The sequence below is a fragment of the Monopterus albus genome, unplaced genomic scaffold, assembly GCF_001952655.1.
Source record: "Monopterus albus unplaced genomic scaffold, M_albus_1.0 scaffold51.1, whole genome shotgun sequence".
Lineage (NCBI taxonomy): Eukaryota > Metazoa > Chordata > Actinopteri > Synbranchiformes > Synbranchidae > Monopterus > Monopterus albus.
Window position 1 is genome coordinate 3,593,417 of NW_018127931.1, and position 19,508 is coordinate 3,612,924.

At 39.2% G+C, this 19,508-nt stretch overlaps 1 protein-coding gene across 1 annotated transcript in view; it reads left to right on the forward strand.

The window, feature by feature from the left end:
* Positions 1-455: 455 nt before the first annotated feature.
* The window catches only part of ntf3 (neurotrophin 3), a 63,568-nt gene continuing 44,515 nt past the window's right edge, over positions 456-19,508 (forward strand). Inside the window, exon 1 of the mRNA XM_020601252.1 lies at positions 456-570. Coding sequence (XP_020456908.1) covers positions 553-570 — 18 coding nt within the window. The 5' untranslated portion in view covers positions 456-552. The remainder of the gene's footprint in view (positions 571-19,508) is intronic.

Below are 19,508 nucleotides of genomic sequence, written 5' to 3' on the forward strand. Positions count from 1 at the left end.
TATCATTATAACCTACTTATTTATTACCACTTTTAAGGGGTACCAATAGGTGACATCTTTGGTCCAGCTGTTCAGCTTTTGAAATGAGAGATGTTTGCATAATAATCATTATGAATTTTCCACGCCTTTGTGACTTTAAATTTTAAGTCTTGAAGAACTTGCCAAATGTCAGCCAGTGCTACAAAAAAATGCAAAGTTTGCATTAGTCACACACACACATACACACACACACACACACACACTACTAATTCGCTGTCCTAATTCATGTCAGCAGGCTTGACAGACATGTCACACATGCAGGTCTTTGCAGCAAGATGCGCCGAGAACCATCTGTGCTGCAACAGAAACAGCGGCGTAAACTGTTGTCCGGGAGAGCGAGAGAGAGAGAGAGAGCGAGCATTACGCACACCCTGATCCTCTTCACACAGAACCAGTGTGGCGCACTGAACGCAGGCGGCAGTCCTTGGAACGTGGGAAGTTTTCACCAAAGGATTCTGTCAAAAAATTTATCACCTTCATGTCGACTCTGTTGGATACTAACCCGCCGATGCTATGGTTGCCTTTATTACGGTAGGAACTGCTCTGTTTGTTTTTATTTTGTGCTTGGTGGAACGTTTTTGTCGCTGAAAACTTTGGTTCTTGGAGAATCTGACACGAAAGGAGAGACAGAGAACGTGTAGGCTACATAACTGACAAAGTTGTACTTCAAGTGCAACATATCAGTGGAATGCCTTCATATGTTCTGCAGTTAAAACCTGTATAGAAAAGTTTTGGAAAAACTTAACTTGGCAACACAGTCGGGTGTAAATATTTTAGATGCAACAGATTATACATTAACTTCTGTAAAACAGAGGAGTCGCGTTATATGTTCGGGGAGTTATTTCTTCTTCTAAGTTTGAGCTTTGCAAGTAAAACAAAGCAGAATGTGAGACACTGCGCACAGTGCACTACCTTTAGGCAAACAAACGCGGACAATCGCACTTCTACCCGTCTCTGTGTGTGTACGCGCACAGGTAGACAAAAGGGTTGGGTCTTTCTAAAGCTTGCTTAAGCAGAAAACACCAGAGACTCCCGATGTTTTCAGTTAGACTGAGGAGTCTTGCTCTATTCAAAGGCGTGTACGAGGGAGCGAAACTGGTTCATGCACACAGGAAACTGTTCAGATGTGGTTCAACTTGCGATTTTTGATTACCGACGCAGTAATTGTGCCTCTCCTCGCTCAGTGGGAGTGAAAGCGGATATGTCACAGTTCACAGTTCACTCCCATCACAAAGACGGTCTATGCATTGATTCACTCTTCTTTCCCTGCCTGCGCGCTTCCTCCCCTGTGTGCATGCGTGCGTATTTGTTTGTGTATGCATATAGATTATAACCTGTGTGCACATGAGGTGGAGAGGGTCTGTGCGCGCAAAGGTAATCTCCAAATTTTCTACCATCCTAAGCGTTCTCAAATGTTTTGGATTTTGGATCAGTGCAACAAGATTTTTAAGTAAGTTTAATGTCCCGTCCCAGTATCATTCTGCACATAAAGTTTAAGGGGGCAAAGCAAAAAACAAATTAGGTCAAACAAGATGCCAAAGCTTTTTTTTGTTTTCAGATTATGTAGCTAAAGTTTACTTTGTAGCATTGGGATGAGTGTGTGCTTTGTGTTGAAGTGTAGATAAATTCATACCTTGTTTCGCCCTCCAAAATTGTCCCCCTCATACACCAGAATATCAATTTGGGAGGCTGGTGATGGGATTACCTCAAAATTGTCCAGTAACCCCAAAAAATGTCATGCACATGGGTACAAGCCTGTGTGTATGTGTGTGTGTGTGTGTGTGTGTGACCAGTCCGATAAAATGACTAACGTGGATGTAGCCTTCAGTACAGTAAAACTGCAGTTACCAGTACTGCAGTGCCGTTTCAGGTTTTGGGGTGACATGACTTGTGGCCTTGTGCATTTTTGCGTAATGGCACATATCAGAGGGCACCTTGACCCTTTGGTGGGCATTTATCTGCTGCTATCCACTTATGTGTGCATGTGTCAGAGTATGTGTCTGTGCACAGAGGCCATAGGAGCAGCTGTTGCAGCGGCTGATTTGAGACAGAGCCCCTCTTGTCAAGCAAACACACAACAGGACAAGGGAATTAGGACACAGTGAAGGAGGCAAGAGAAAGTCCAGTTACAGTTTATAACTCTCTGTCTGGGAACTTGAGTCAAAAATGGCTACCCAGGACCTGGAAAGAATCTTTCAGCTGTGATGCATCAGTGTTTGACCTGGGGGTGCAGTGCAGCTGAAAGGACTCAGTTTAGCAAGGTTTAGTTGGTGTTTTATTGCAGGAGAAAAGAGGAGAAGGAGCAGTGAAGGGTGTGAACAGATTATGAGCTGGGCTCATTGGAAAAACATAAAGAAGATGGGGGTAAAAAGGGAGCCAGATATGGTTCCCAGGTGGTCTAATATATGAAGTTTATGTTTCTGCTTTGTCTCTCCAGCTCTCCTTCTAGCACTTGCCCCCCCACACACACTCTTAAGTAGCAGAAACTTCTCCTAAGTCTTCACATTAACTTTCACTCTCTGTTTTTGGTGTCATACAGTACTGTGTTGAAAATGACATGCAGATGTAAATATGTACCTGTCAATTGGGGATTGCTGGAAAATGTGCTCAGTCAACTTTCCTTGGCCAATTACAGGTTTAAACTAAACAAAGGAAATGATGCGAGTTAAATTTCCCTCTATATCACTGACAACTTTTCACTGATGCTTAGAGTAAAAAGCAGCCTGGGTGGATCACAGATGTTTCATTAATTTTAGTTTGTGATGCCTCCAGAGGGACTGACTACAAGTTCTAGTGTCCTTGAACTTCCCTATTCTGGAAATATGTTCAGTATGTTTCACATTTCTCCAGCTCTCCTCATGCTGTGTGTGTAATTCGGTTAACAGTTGACATTTCCAGAAATTTTACAATTAAATCTTCCTCCAAAATATCAAATCCAGTTTGATTATAACTGAATACAAAATAACATGGCAGTTCAGTCAGGAAATCATCATTCATGCGAACAAAATGTGGCTATATGTGGTTAAGGCACAGAAAGTCCACATCTAAACATGCCAAAAATAGTTGAGTGGTTAAGATTTTTTCACTGCTGCAGACTTACTCAGTAAATAATAATGACACAAGATTGGATGCTCAACCAGACAACTGCCCTGAGGCCAAAGGTCAAGAGAGTGTGGGCATAGCTAAGGGGTGGCACCATCCAACCCCAGAATCTGATTGGCCACCCCTGCCAGAGTCAAAATGTGATGCTTGTCAGTATTATTGAATGAAAAAAGAAAAATAATGACAAATTGTTGAATGAAAAAAGAAATATTATGACAAATGGTTGCCTTAAATACAATTAGCATTTTCCTGGTGCTTTATAATTGATATTGGTCAAATTTGTTTTATTTTTTATCATGTATGCAGCACGATATTTGCATTCATTTCTCCCACTGTGTTGGTGTGGGGTACTTGATTTGTCTCAGTGGGGCAGAACCACTGTGTAGCAATGATGTCCCAGGCTGAGAGTAAATAAGGAGCGCAGCCAAAGTTAGCTAAAGAAAGTACTATGTGTGTCTCATTTTTACACAGAGAAAACATTTAGATCCTTAATAATGTATGGTTTAATATTTTATAAAACTAGGGTTTTGATTAACTTTTTGTTTTTACCAGTATTTCAAATGTACCACCCCTCTCTGAGTCTGTGTCCCATACTGGCCACCCTGCAGGAGCACTCCACTAAACTGTATGCTTAGTGCATGTCAGCTGGTTTTGGTGAATAATGAATGGCAGGAATGTGGGATTTACATTGTGCCTTAATGAAAGTCTTTCATGCGCATCTTTTACAAGAAAAAATATATTTTCAAGGAGGAGAGCTCTCAGTAGTTCAGAAAAATATTCCCTGCCTGATTAATCTCAAACTGTTTATATGCAATAAAATAAAGAGTTTTTTCAAAAACAGGTGGACACAAAAAAGTGTGTGTGTTGTGTCCGCCTTATGTTCAGGCTAATACGTGAACTATTTCCATGTCTATCGTGCTCAGGTGTGTTTAGTCAATATCATTCTGTCAAAGAACTACTGCCAGACATTTGAAATAGACATTTCCAGACTTAAAGTACCAAAATGAATGAGGGTAAAGGTGCTGGATGGGAGTGAATGCAACTCTTGGATAGTAAAATGTCTGCATTATATCAGCTGTGTACAATGGCCCTTTTTCACATTTTGACACATCATAGTAGGGAATACATACAGTAGGTGCTACTCACAGTGACTCCATTCTGTTCAGTTGTTTTGGTTTGACATGACAGTGGTCAAGTTTGCATCACAATGCTGCACAAATCTGAGCATTTCCTGAAAACTGACCAAAGAAAATACAGGTTAATGTTTGTTTCCATCTACTATCGTTATGCCAATATATTTGGTGATAAAGGTGCTACTGACTCTCCAGTAGAGGGCTACTACACAACTGCAAAAGACGAGGGCACAGCAAGATAATGCAATTAAAAGTGCACCAGTCCAATCTCATAAAAACAAAAACCACATAGAAAACATTTAAATGGAATTCAGCTAGTTAGATGGATTTATTCTTTTATTACTTCTATTTGTCTCATGACATGACTTTGATGAGAAGCACCTGCAGTACTAGATCTGTGTCACTTTTAAAAGCACCCATCACTCTACATCTCCAAAATCGCTTAATGTTTCTTGCAGGTTGTGTCTGCTTTTCAAAACACTGAAGGATTTTATAATTACAGTTGAGTGGAGCTCAAGTACATTTCTAAAACACTATGTCTGTAAGACTGCTGGGGTCAAGCACCTGAAGTGTTTGTAGGCCTTTGCAGCTGGTCTCAAAACAAGCCAGGATTTATGGATACTAGAGACAAGAAACTTCACATTCTCCAGAGTTTACACTCACATACCCAGATATTTTGTAAAGTGATGAGCGTAAACTGCAGTTGTAGTGAGTTCAGCTTGTGTCAGAGACAAAGTTTGAATTCCCCCCCCCTATAATTCCCTCAGTCTTCTGTGTGGATCAAGCTGTTCCTCTCATCCTATATGGCTGCAGTTTCAGTTTTGCTTGCTCTGACCTGGTTTACACATTTAAGCTGATTGTTTATAGACCCCACAATCTTACAGCCAGTTAGAGCAAAACACACTAAGGATATGGATGAGAGACAGGCTGCTCTCTCCACTCTGTGAAACTGGAACAACACAGTGCAAAGGGGTTCAGTTCAGTTCAATTCAATTCAATTCAGTTTTATTTGTATAGCATCAAATCACAACAAAAGTCACCTCGGGACACTTTACAAAGTAGGAGCTAGACATTGTTATTATTATTGTTGAGAAAAACCCAACAAATCCCCCTTGAGCAGGCACTTGGTGACAGTGGGGACGAAAAGCTACCTTTAATGGAAGAAACCTCCGACAGACCCTGGCTCTTAGTGGGTGGCTTTCTGCCTCGAGTGGTTGGGGTGAGTGGAAAGAGGAGAGAGGAAAAGAAGAGAAAAGCAACAAGACACAACAGCAAACAATCAAACACTGGGCAGGTTAATGTAGCCAGTGACTACTCATCAGAAACTGACTCCGGAGCCAGGGCTACCTACAGAGAGGTACAGGGAGAGAGAGAGAGAGAAAACACACTATGGGAGAGAGGAGATACAAAGTTAGAGATATGTAATGTAATATATATGCATGGAGAGTAAGGGGTGGAGGTGGGGGGCTCAAAGCATCACCCAAGGTTCAGTGTATACATACACATACAGTATACTGTATATGTCAGGACATTCATTTAGGAAATCCGTTCCTTTAACCTGTAACCTTAAATCTGTGACAATGTATTTTTCAGATGAGTAATCTGGAGCCAGTTGTTCAGAAGTAATAGTATCTGATAGGATTCTGGTTTTCAGTTTGGATCAAATCTTGAAAATGCGCGAAGGGTATGAACAGATTATGAGAGAAAGTAAAAAAAATAAAAACAGATACTGAAATCACATTAAATTACATAATCCAGTCTTGGTTGTGATCTGGATCAGACCTTCAGTTGGTGTGGTACAAAACCTTTTAGTAGTAACAGGGTAACTGTGATGCAAAAATCAGGCTTATCCTGATCTCAGCAGGGTGTCAGGAATCGGCGTGCAAAGCTGCCGATAATGTCCAGGGGTGAACTCAATTATAGAGCCAGATGAGTAAAAAGCAAAACTGTCTCTTTAATAAGAGCACTGGTAATGAACAAAACGATACAGAAACTGATTAAACATGAAACACACTCTCAGTTCAAAAGCACAATCAAAAGGGAAGTCTAAAGGTTGAAACACAGTACACAATCAGAATCAGGAGGTTTAGGCAGTAATCGGTGGTCAAAAAGGCAAACCAGGGTCCGAGCTGGAATCACAGGTGCAAGAAAAATGCTGGAAAGTCTGAACAGGAGTTAGAACAATCTGGCAGCTTTTTGGTGTGGGGAAGCTGCCTAAAGTATACATTAGGCTACCTATTAAGCCTTTAAGTATAGTAAACCAAAGCTAGGCTTAAAATCTCCCTCATAAAAGCTGAACTTCAGAGGTCTCCCTAAAAATGAGGGCATTTAGCCTTTTTATGATTTAAAAGATGTGTTCTAAATGTCCACAAATTTGTGCATAATGTCTATATGTTTGTTTTGTATTTATTTATTGTGGGTCAGGTGATGGGTAAGACTGGTTAAAAGTGAATGAAAATGGAAAGGGATGTTTCTGTTGTTTTATTATGCTGTTTTCTGTTCAAACAAAAGACTTAGTGCCCCCACACTGGCTATTTTATTTGTTGTTTTTTACATAGCTAGTTGTGATATGTAGTCCCAATGGGAGCACTGCAGATTTGGTAATCTTGAAAAGTTTCTACCTTGATAACTGTGATGCAATCCACTGTTGCTTTGAAAAACTGGCAAAAAAGCGATATGGATTACCTGACCCTGGATAGCAAACATGTGATTTCCAAATCTGGAGCTTTCTGAACAATGTTTTGAACAACTGGCCCTTGATTTTTAAATGTGCAAGACATCTTGACCCATAAATGTTAGTATGTTATTGTGAATCTGTGGCTACCATTCCCATTTAGTAGATGACCTACCCTGGTCCAATTTGCAACTGGATTCTATTTAATTGTATCACATTCAGAATGTGACAGTTTAAAGAGGGAACTGTACCAACTTTAATCTGCACTGATCCCCAACTCTGCAGAATGAGTGACTGTTGTATTATTTGCTAACACTGATTTTACTGTCTTTCGTAGATAGATAGATATTTTATTTCATCTCCATGAAAAAGCTGGAAAACCCCATTTTTTGTTGAAGCATTGTCATGTTTCCCCCGTGTGCAGGTGATCTTTTCACAGCCGTACTGCCAAACAGGCTACATTTAAAATGCCTCTTAATTTAAACACTGTTTTGGTATAGCAGATGATAATGTAAAAATGTTTACAGTGGTGAATTCCCTTTTTGATTACAGACAGCAAAGCTACAGCTTCAGTGCATCTCAGATAGTGTGGCTGAAACTACCTGTCATTTAATCACAGCTCAAATGCTTGGGAGCAGCCATCTTTATTTTCTCCTTAAAGAAAAAGATGCCTATAGGTGACAACTGCATGGACTGATGTGTCAGGTTAGTGGCCCTCTTTGATATTAGAGCTGACAGATGTTCAGAGGGCCTGAGGGTGAAACCTAGTATTTTCACTACACACACAAATTCAATCCCTACTTGTCCCCTTAGTTGGTTAACACTATCTCCAACTTTTATCTTTACCTAGAAGCTAAAATTCCAACCCTAAAATTGTCCCTGACATGAGTTATGGAGTATAATTTTCATGTCCATTACAGACCATAAACTGTTTGTTAAAATGTCATCCTGAAACACTTTCTACAATATGTGTGCAGGGCAGTTAGAGACAGAGACCCCAACACTCCTGCCCTCTGCCTGTGGCTACTAGGGATATTTGCTCTTCCTTTCTCAGTTTCCGCTTCTCTAATGTTCCCAGTATCTAAGACTGACTGGTGACTCTATGATTAATCTGTAGACTAGCCTTCTCTAAAATATCAGGTCAACTAAATCAATCAATCAAAAAAATCTCTATCAAATCAATATATATAATGTTGTCTTTCTATATGTAAATGTAGCCATTTGGTTATTTTACAAGTTCTTGTACAAAATGTTTATGATTTGAAGCACAACATAAACCAAACTGATTCTACTGTGCTATTTTCCTTCTCTTGTTTACCATTAAATATGAATTCTTAATGAATTGTCATGAGTAAGGCCTGAGTACAGGGTAGGATACATGTGCACATGTAGACCATTTTTAGATATTGTACTTTTTTGTCACATTTCTTAGATGGCATTGAATTATGGTGGGTAAAGCAATTAGTAACACCCAGAGGGAAAGAAAGCCAGCCACAGAATTTCCTTTTGGTAGTGAATAGCACAACTTCTCACCACATTGTGTGTGGAAGTACAGTAGTGGTTACTTTGTTTATGTCTAATGAGCATTTCAAAACACAAACCAGAATATAGGGAAGCTGTGACTTATTTTATACTGGAAGTTCATTACATAAGATGAACTGTTAACAACTTCTGAAGGCAAATGTTAATGTCAAATAGCTACAATTATTCAAATTTATGAACACAATAAACAGTAGTGTTTTGTCATGTTTAGTAAATTCTGGTCAGACAGTATTATATGACAAATTTTATACTAGTTGGCAGCTGTTGTTTTCACCATTGTTTCACTTTTGCATTATTACCAATTTACTTGTGCTGACAAGAAGCAGTGTCCGACTTTGAAAGCTCATGCTCTGATGGAAAACTCACGTTCTTGCATGTCTGTAAAAAATTTCATGGCAACTAATACCATAGCTGTTGGCCTCTTTAAGTCAGGACCGAAGTGGTCAGAGTTTTGTAAGGATATAGTTAAATCTGCAAGCAGCCACAACTTTCTGTTTCAACTTTGACTATATTCATCAGATATAGTTACATTTGAACATGCCACCTTTTGAAAATAAGTGAATCAATCAGATAATCAGATTTTTCATAATTTTGGCAGCTTGGATGGATCAGTGCTGGCAAAGAAGGGCTGACAGACTACCAAAAAGAATGACATGTAAGATTTGAATCTTATAGGCTCTAGTTAATTTAGTTTCATACCTTTATTTTTCCTTGCTTATATATATTAAAACTGTATTGATGACTGCCATATTCTACTGAGTGAAACTTTGGAACTGTATGCTGCAACTTTTGAAGAGACATCATGTCTGTACCTTCAAGTAACCAGATGGCCAATTTTCCATTTTAACACAGACCTGTTGGCCTGTTTTGCATCTTGACCTAGGCCCGCTTAGCATATTCCAAGTTCTGCTTTGTCATGTAGTATCCTGCAGGGACAGGGGGCCTACAACTTGAGATGACCAGCTGGCCCATTTAGCATACTTACTAGGTCCTGCAATAGCCTATACAGCGCAGACAACCATCTGTTCAGTATTCAGATTACTAGCTACCGCCTGAAAATTACAACATACACATACATTTGGTTTCTAACACAGGTACAGTAAACTGACGTGAAGCAGGGGTTGACCTGCTCATGCCAAATGGCCAATAGGATTACAAAGTGTTGTACCCGGTACTTTTTACCATACTGACTCTGAGAGACGAGGCAGTCCAAGTAACTACAAAACAGTGCTGATTTATTCCATGAACACAGGTAAAAATTAACATTACACGCTCAGGCATCTTGCATCCCCAAACTGCACGCAGGCAGCTGGAAGATGAAAAACCCCGAACCCAACATTATATCTCTTCGGTTGGGCTAGCCCCATACTACAGAGAAACGTCAACCGCGCTAAGCATTTAACAGTCTAACTAGACATCCTATCTCCACTAAACATTTCTAATACATAAAGTATCTATCCAATATCTATCTGACTAAAAATACCTAGCAGAAGCGTGAAATGTTGTACCTCTGTACAGGGCGGACTCAGCCTGAGAAGATAAATGTAAAACATACCTAGTGGTTCAGAGAACAGATTTCCTGCAGGAGCTCTGTCTCTCTGATCCCAGCGCTGCTTTGTCTGACCTGTGCCAAGACTCTGAGTAAACTTTCTGTTGAGTTTATACCATCCTATCCTGTCTTCTCTTCTCACACTTTCAATAAAAAAACCGGGTAAAAATCTAACAAATAGCAACTTAATTTGTTTTTGGACAGACTCCTCACATTAGTCAGAATCAGAATGCTTTAAAGAGCCCGTGGCATGCATTTCTTTGTTTTTTGACTTATCTTAAATTTTAAAATGGTGAATTATCATCTTAGACGTGACCTAAAGCTCGTAAAATGAGGTGTATATATGTTCTAGTACTTCTTTGCAGAAGCAACTCAGTTTATACAAGTCTTGCAAACTCTCACTCATGAATTTTTTTTTTAACAAAATAAAGTATAAACCTCTGTTCTGTCCTATAGTATGGGCTATTGTGTTTTAATGACCCCAAATTGACAATATTTTATTCAATGCAACATTTCCGCCTTAACATGTGTGTGCATCTTTAACTATGACCTCAATAATAAACATATAATTGAATTTATACATTTATGATAATTTCATAAAAAACATAAAACATTTTGAACTTCATAAACACATATGTTAAGGTGGAAGTGTTACATTGAATTGCATACAATATTACAGTTGTACCTAATAAAGTGAGTGGTAAGTGTACGTTGCTTGTAAATTATAAGCAAGTTTAATAAAAGTCATTTACTTATCATTAATCATTCCAGACTTTTGACTTGAATAGAAATCAGATTCAGACCATTGAATATTAAGTTCGAGAACCCCGCTTTAGATCAATTCTCTTATTTTATTGTTCCTCAGTCCTCAATCCTCACTTGACCCAGAAGTTGTTTCAGTCCATTATGATGAAGGATGTCCCAGAGCTCTTATTTCTGCTCTGAGGAGTGAGGACCAAGAGGTGAGGAGGCTGCCTGGAGAAGCTATAACAGAGGATACATGAGTGCATCATTTGCAGAAGTCTGTTATGGACTGATAACAGAAATCAGTTGGTGACTGGATGCTTCACGTGAAGGATCCGAGGAAAGGACGTCTGATAAAACGTGTTTCCACAGTTCCTGTCTCTTCACAGTTTCTCCTTGCATCTTTTCCTTTCATCTTACGTGGGTAGGACTAAGATGAAAGGAAACTGGGATTCACCTTTTGTATCTCCCTTACAGGTTTAGACCTCTCACCTTGTGCCTGGAGAAAACATTTAGACAGAAGCTAAAAACAACACCAACACCTAATTTGAACAAACAGGAAGGAATCCAATGCTTCTGACATAGTATGTTAGCTGAGAAATTATGCTGTTGTAACTCTAACATGTCACCACATGATTCAACATAAGACCTTTGCTTTTGGAGCCTAAAGCATCTTAAAATAATAAGTTTCAAGTGGTACAATTTTTACAGCATAAGCACATGTAACATAGTAATCATTTTATGCAGAGTGCCCGACAGTACAGGTGGTGTGTGGTATGCATTTTTAAAATGGTCAGCCCCTTAGAACTATCATACATTATGTCTGATGACCTATAATTATTGCAATCATACACAGACTTTTACACTCACCAAAACCTAATAACCTATAATCTTAAAATGAAACAGCAGTGAGGACCAGTAAAACATTCTCCCTTTGGAGCATGGTCATTTAGTGCTATTAAAGGAAGCCTATGAAACCTTTGCTAAACATATCACGATGGGGCCACTAGTGACAATTACAGGATAATTATCAGTTGTAAAACATATTGTTAGAGTAGCACAATTTGAGAAGAACCAGTAAGTCAGTGAACTTATTCTGTAATGTCTTTTATACAGCAATTATCTATGTAAAGTTTGCTAATATCAGCTAACATTAGCAGTCATAAGCTACAGTTTACATGAGACCAAGAAAGGTTCTTCCAGCAAAGTGTATCAAACTGAGCAAAGAAGATTTTTAGCATTCATGAATTCAACATTTCACGTGAAAGAGACACTGCTATTTTCTTTTTTAAAAGTTACATTAGTAAAATTCATACAGTACAAAACTACAACATACATGCAACCAACTCACTGCAAGTTTGTAGCGGTCTTTCAGTCAAACAAGACAGAAAATACTACCGTAAAATCCGAACTATTGAGCACACCTGACTATAAGCCACACCCACTAAATTTAAGAAGAAAAAAAAATTTGTACATATAAAGGCCGCACTTGTCTATAAGCTACAGGTGTCCACGTTGTCACATGAGATATTTACACAGAAAGATGTTGCACAGCTTTTGTCGTCTTTTTGGATTGAGTCAGTTCTTCACACTGCCTTCTCCAACGTCTCACCATCCATTCATTGATGCCAAGCTTACGTGCAGCAGCTCAATTTCCTTCTTCGACAGCCAGATTGATCGCCTTTAACTTGAAAGCTGCATCATATGCATTTCTTTGTGCGTTTTCCATGATGAGGGTGTGTGCATGAAGTGCAAAATGACTGATTTGAAGAATTTAGTGTGAGTGCCTTTGATGAAATTTGAACAGTTTCATTGGTCCACTGTGAACTGTTCGGTAATTTCATCGGTCTGATGTGACGAGGCTAAATGTATTGGCGGCACGAAGCTCATTAGCCCGTAAAAAATCCTTAAATTAGCCACATCCTTGTGTAAAAGGCGGGGTTCAAAGCTTGTGAAAAAAGTAGCGGGTTATAGTCCGGATTTTATGGTATCCATGTAGTTAACTGTATGGGATAAACAGGCAGTAAGATACAGATGATAAATAATGCCTAGGGGGAGCAAGTCATAACCAGCAGAGCAGAAATAAATTCATTATGAATTTTCTTCTTGAAGCTCAGGAATTGCCTGAAATGTATTGCTGTTAATTCTTTTATCATTCAAGAGAAGTTTGCTCATGTGTACTGTATAGGAGTGTTCATATTTATTTGACACCCTTACAGGGTTCTCTGTTCTTTAATGGACTCAAAGCCAGATGAACCTGCTCAGATCAAAACTAAATTGCAAGGTCTTTATTAATTTCCCATTCATCCCACTATTTGTTTTCATCTTGGACTATTGCCCTGTCCCACATCTGCTGTGTGTTAATCTTAGACATTAAGGAATATGCAACTTTTAAACAAGACTAAAACAATAAAGGTGATCATATATAATAGTTTTTGGAATGGAGACCTTTTACAAGTTCAGGTTATCAACCAGGACCAGTATTTAAATATGCACATAAACTAAATTTGGAAGCAGGTCCAAGTAGGAAATGTAAATTGGATTTAGCATTTTTGACACAGTTGCCAGTCTTAGACAAATTTTGACAAAACGAGAGCTCTCAAGTAGTTCTGTCCTAGATGTTTGTAAAGCTCTGAAAGACATTGATCACAAAAGGTCTGTAGGTAACAATAATCTGGATCCGTATGTCTTAAAGGTGGCAGCAGATATTATTGCTGAGCCCATTACCAATATTTTTAATTTGAGTTTTCTGTTTAATTCTATACCTAAACTTGGAAAGCTGCTTATGTTCTCCCCTTATTTAAAGGTGAAGATCCTTCAAAGCTGAATAATTAGTGTCCAATTTCCAAACTTTCAGTTCTGGCTAAGATCTTTGAATCCCAGATAAATTTACGGTGAAAACTGGTTTATTTGCCAGTAATATTTTAAATGATTTTCAGCCTGGCTTTAGAACTGGCAGCACCATTACTGCTGCTGTGGTTGTTGCAAATTATCTTACTGGTGCTTTGGACAGAAAACAACATTATGCTGCCTTATTTGTGGATCTTCCTAAGGTGTTTGACTCAGTGGACCATGAACGTAAACTACTTTGGAACATTGGTTTCATTCCTAATGCTATTAAATGGTTCAAAATTTATTTTGTATATCGAAACCCCTAAATCTGATTTTCTTGAATAAAAGTCCTCCCCATGGTTCAATTTTGAGACCAATTTTGTTTTCTATTTTTATAAATTATTTAGGTAAGGATATACAAGCAAAAATACACCTCTGTACTGATGACACTGATACTTACTTTTTAAAATTCTTCCTCTGTAGCATATGATAAGGCATAATTATTTTATTTGGCCAAGTATGTTGCACACACAAAGAATTTGTTTCCGGTACAGAACCGAGGCAGCCATCTGCAGCACCAACTCACACCAGTGGTATAACATCGGCGGTAACTTGGGGTTCAGTGTCTTGCCCAAGGACACTTTGACATGTGGACTGGAGGCACTGTGATTTGAACCTCCAACCCTCCAGTTGGGAGATGACCACTCCACCCACTGTTGTTCAGTGGGCAGTCCAAAAGCTTCAGACTACATTTCAGTCTTTACAAATAACTCTGCTAAGTTTATTTTTTTTAATTTTATAAATAAATCTTGTTTTACTTAAAAAAAAACAACTTGTGGAAACTACTTTTCTACCTGTGGCTGATTATGGTGATATATCAATGTCTTGCTCAAGGACTTGACAAGCCGGGAATTGAACTGCTAATCTTCCAGTTACCTCCTGAGCCACAGCTGTGTTCGATTACACATGCAAAGTCTCTTACTCATTACTGCATTCTTTAAGAGTTAGTGGGATGGGCATCAATGACCCTTACTAGACAACAATGCCTATATTTTTTATCTATAAAGTGATACTGGGTAAACTTTCAGCTTATCTTTGCACCCCTTTCTGTCTTAGCTCTAGTAGTTGCCAGCTAAGATATTCCAGTTGATTACTTTTTAATGTATCTCAAATTTTTACAGATCTGGGTAAAACTGCATTTTCCTACTATACATCCTGGCCATGGAATAACTTGTAGAAAGATCTAAAATTACACACTTTCATACCTATTGTAGAATTTCAGAACATCATAAAGAATGTGATGAAGGAGACGTAGCTGTTTTTCTTGAGAGTTCATTGTTTTTATATTGTTTTGTACTATGTGTAGAATTTTAATGTTTTAAATTTGTATGGCTGCCATCTTGGTCAGGTCTTCTTTGTAAAAGCCAAAAGATTTCAGTGGGACTTCCATGTGAAATCATGGTTAAATAAAAAAAAGAGAGAGAGATGGAGGGAAGGCCCCCTTAAATCATAAAGGCATTATTTCAGGCAGCAACTTCTCGTGTGTTTTTTTATAGCCTGTCGTACTTATTTAGCCCAGTCACTGATCTCTCCAACTAGAGCAATCTTGTAAACACCTGGACTGAGATCAGCTGTGTAATTTGTGCATTCTCGTGCCTATATGACAGCAGCCAAGAGTAAAAATGTGTTGTGGTTTAAGTAGCTCAATAACTCTGAAAATTGCAAAGTCACACAGTCTGCATTTGATGTAAAATATAAACAGTATACAGTCAGTCTGGAGCTTTTAGGGGCCTTGCAGTTCTGGAACTTTGGCACAGTTGCACCTTGCCCCTACACCATTAATCCAGGAAATACCACCACCACACACACAATGAAGTAAGGTCAAAGCCAAAGCTGATCTCTATATTCTATTCCTGGGTCTGTGACTCTATTAGGTCTAATACCAGATTACAGTAGCTTCCCTGACCTGTGTAACTTATTTGGATTGGTTATTATAACCTATTACTGCTCTGTCTCTCTCACGATTCTCACACAACCTGTGCTGTCAGTCCATCAGCCCCAAATCCTACAGTGGGTGCACATCACCCACTTCTCAGTTGTCAGCCCACTCCTATTGTTCATTGTCCTCCTGAGGCTCCATGTCATTCATGCCCGTCAAAGAATAAGCTGTGGATTTCAGTGTTGTGTGATATGCAGTCAGGTGTACTTAAATGTAACTGTAGAATGCTTTCAACAAACAAATGTGTACAAATTGCTTTAATTAAAAAAGTGGGTAACTAAGAAAGAGGACTAACTTTTGCTCAGTGCACAAATGTGTTTGTGTGTGTAATCACAATCAGAGCAGTCCTGGTCAGATGTAGGGCATAAAAGAAACCACATGAAAGTAAGAAAGGATTCCTTTCCTTTACTCTCTGAGCAAACCACAGACATCGAACACTGTGGCCAGTCCTGTTGTGTCTGTCTGGCCTGTTGTGTAAGAAGGAGATGGATCGAGGCTGTTTTGCTGTATTTCTCTCTCTCTCTCTCTCTCTCTTGCTCTCTCTCTCTCTCTCTCTCTCTTTTACACACAAGAACTAAACAAGTTTGTCAACACTGCTGCACTTGTTTATCCAACAGACAAATGACAACAGCTGAAAGTCAGGAGGCTCTAAATTGGTCTCTCACAAGTTTCCCAACTTTATGCATGTGTAATACTACATCATACTACATTCATACAAATACTGACATAATTGTTTATATGTAAAAATTCAAGTCATGAATGGGAAGCATATCACAACAACAGCATCACAGTCTCTGAGGTGCATATAGTCACTTTCTTTCCACAGAAAGAGCCACCTGGTTACATAGGAGAAAATTCCCAACACTCTTCTAAACAGCATTAAAGATGCCTTGTGATTTGCTTAAATACACTTTGTGGCTTTTTGAGGCCCTACAAACATGTCAACTCCATTTCCTTCGTCATGAAACATTTGTGAAGCTAATTTTATTATAACCCATATACAGTATTTTGGGTGAAATTGTTTTTGCCTTTTATGCCTTCAGTATATGTAGATGAAACATTGTTTACGCCCACGTTGCCTGCAGTCTTCATCTTTTCTGCCTCTGCTGGCACATTGCTGCTGTAGATTGCTGGTATAGTGTGAAAGCATTGGCAAGACTGTGTATTGTGTTGTAGTACATGTGTGTGGTTGAACAGGAACCCATTTGTAAAAACCTTGCCCTAGGTGGTCAAAACTCCACAGGGTGCCTTTAAGTTACCTCTGTTATGGATTTTAGATCTTTTCTTGCTTCACTGCTCAGCAGTTTGTGTGCAGGATATTAAAGTTCACATTTCTTAGTTACCTCTCATTACAATTTGGAGGCCCTAACATATTGTTTGTTCCATTTTTTTAGGTGAAATCATTTATTTGAATGTTATGGGAAATTATAATATTTGTATAATATTAGTCTGTATATTCTGATATTATATTACCTGGGGGTTAGCTGAGTTAAGTCAAGACCTCCAATGGCCTTGTTAATGGGTCAATCCTACAGAAAAATTCAAGTTTATTTGATACTTGTGCGCATGCCAGTAACACTTATTGGAATAACTTGTGCACAGTTTTACTTTATCATTGTTTTAGCCAATGGATGGACTAGCTAACAGATATTAACAAGCAGTGAGGTCTAGTATCCCACCAGGACCTTTGGTGGGCTCTCCAAGACAATAAGGATCTGAACTGTAATTTTATTATTACTCCTTTTAAACATGGGCAATTATAGAATATTATACCAATGACCAATGAAGGTTTTCCAAGCAATAAAACTCCTCTGTTTGGCTCTGACATATCTGTATATGATTTACAATTTGTATAATTATGTACGTACACTGGGAACAGTAATAGCTGACCAAACTGTCATGTATTTGGGGATCCAACAGGATTCATCTTGAGGTATATGCAGTTAGACTAACAGCAAGGTGTGTGTTAGGTGAAGGAATGTGTACATATACAGTAGGTATGCACATATGTATGTACATGTAGTCTGTGTTAGAACTCACACCTGCATTGTGAACAGATACCAGATTGTCTTAAACAAACAACACTTCTTCAAACAACAAACTCTGCCTCTTTCCACGCCAGCTTGTGTCACCACACACATTAACATCACCACACCAAAGCCACTTGCCTTTGCAACCACACTTCACTTGAGGCGCAAACTAGTTTTCTCAAAGGATAATTACAGTGAATGCAGGTGACTCACCTGCTTGAGGCAGCAAACATTCAGTGGGTAATTCATTGTTATGATAGGAATTCTGCCCTTCCCTGCACTTACCTTAACACCCCAGGGGTGAAAAGAGCACAAGGTGAGAGGTAGAGGAAGATGAAGAGGATAGGCCACCCATCCTAACAGTCCTAAATCACAAATTTGGGTTTTGCATGCACTCTGTTTGCATAAATATATGGTCAGTTGTCTGCCCACAGGCAGTGAAAGTTGCACAAATGAGAGAAATTTAAACTATAAAATCTCTTAAGGGACAGTGTGACAATTCAGAAAATTAAATTCACTTTCTGGTCAGCTTAGTTTGCACAACAAAACACACACAGTTAAGGTAAAGAACATTATGCTCAGCCAAAGACCAAAAATGGGAGTTTAGGTGCATACAGTATAAAACCAAAGTCAAAATCCAAAGCACAAAACCAGTGTTTGCACTTATACTATACTTACACTATACTGTGGTCTTCTACCACAGCATATTCCAGTACTTCAGGGAAGCTGGTTAGACAGTTAGTGGTCCTGACTGGACAGCAGTGTGATTTTGTTGTGTTGGCATTTTAAGATCTTGGCATGTTGCCATTAAATTGACACTTCATTAAGGGATAAGACTGGCCATTTTCTATATTAAAGGAGTAGTTTGGGATTTTTCAAGATGGTGTTACAACTATTGTATATTGATGCATTCCTATGTATGAGAATAGGTCTCAGTCGTTGTCACTTCTCCTACTCTCCACACTGGCCCTGAATGTTTTCACCTGGAATGTCAATACACTGCAAAACAATTTGGGACAAACTACACAATTCTCACTCAGTCTTAACAAATATTTGGGCCTACTCTCTGCAGTTCTCCATGCATCCCCTTGCTTTCAGTGGAGTGTTGGAGGTGATTATGGCATCACCAGCAGATTCCACTGTACTGACAGTGGAGTTGCAGGAGCTGTTGACAAAAACAAAGAAGCAAAAAAACAAACAAACAAGCAATCTCAGTGGACCCACGGTCCCACCCAGTCAGGGGTACGAAGGGTTCTACTCACACTACTTCCTGGTTCCCAAAAAGTCGGGTGCAAAGAGGCCTATCTTTGACCTGTCCCTCTTCAACAAATACAGTACATAGCGAAGAGGCCATTTCACATGCTCACCACAAAGCAGATGTTGGAGTGTGTGCATCTCAGTGACTGGTTCACATCCATTAACCTAAGAGACACTTACTTTTATGTGCCTATCATCCCCAAACACAGGAAATTCCTGTGCTTCTCTTTCCAAGGTGCATGGTTCCAATACAACCGGTTGCCCTTCCATTATTCTCTGGCCCCCTGCAGAGAATCGGAGTCCTTTTTTATTTGGGTGATCTGATTCTAATGGCACCTTCCAGACAGCAGGCTGCATCTCACATGGCAGAGCTGGTACAACACCTGACCCAGCTGGGTTTTGCAGTGAACTGGAAATAGAGTTTGCCACTGCCATGCCAGACAATCACTTATCTGGGAGTGCAGCTGGACTCTCAGCATATGGGTGAAGCTGTCATCTGCCAGGCAGTAGGCACTTTCATCTCTCCTGTAGCGCATCACTCCCTTGTCTATGATGCGCTCACTGGGCACAATGTCAGCCTGTCATGTAGTGGTTCCCCTCTGTCTCC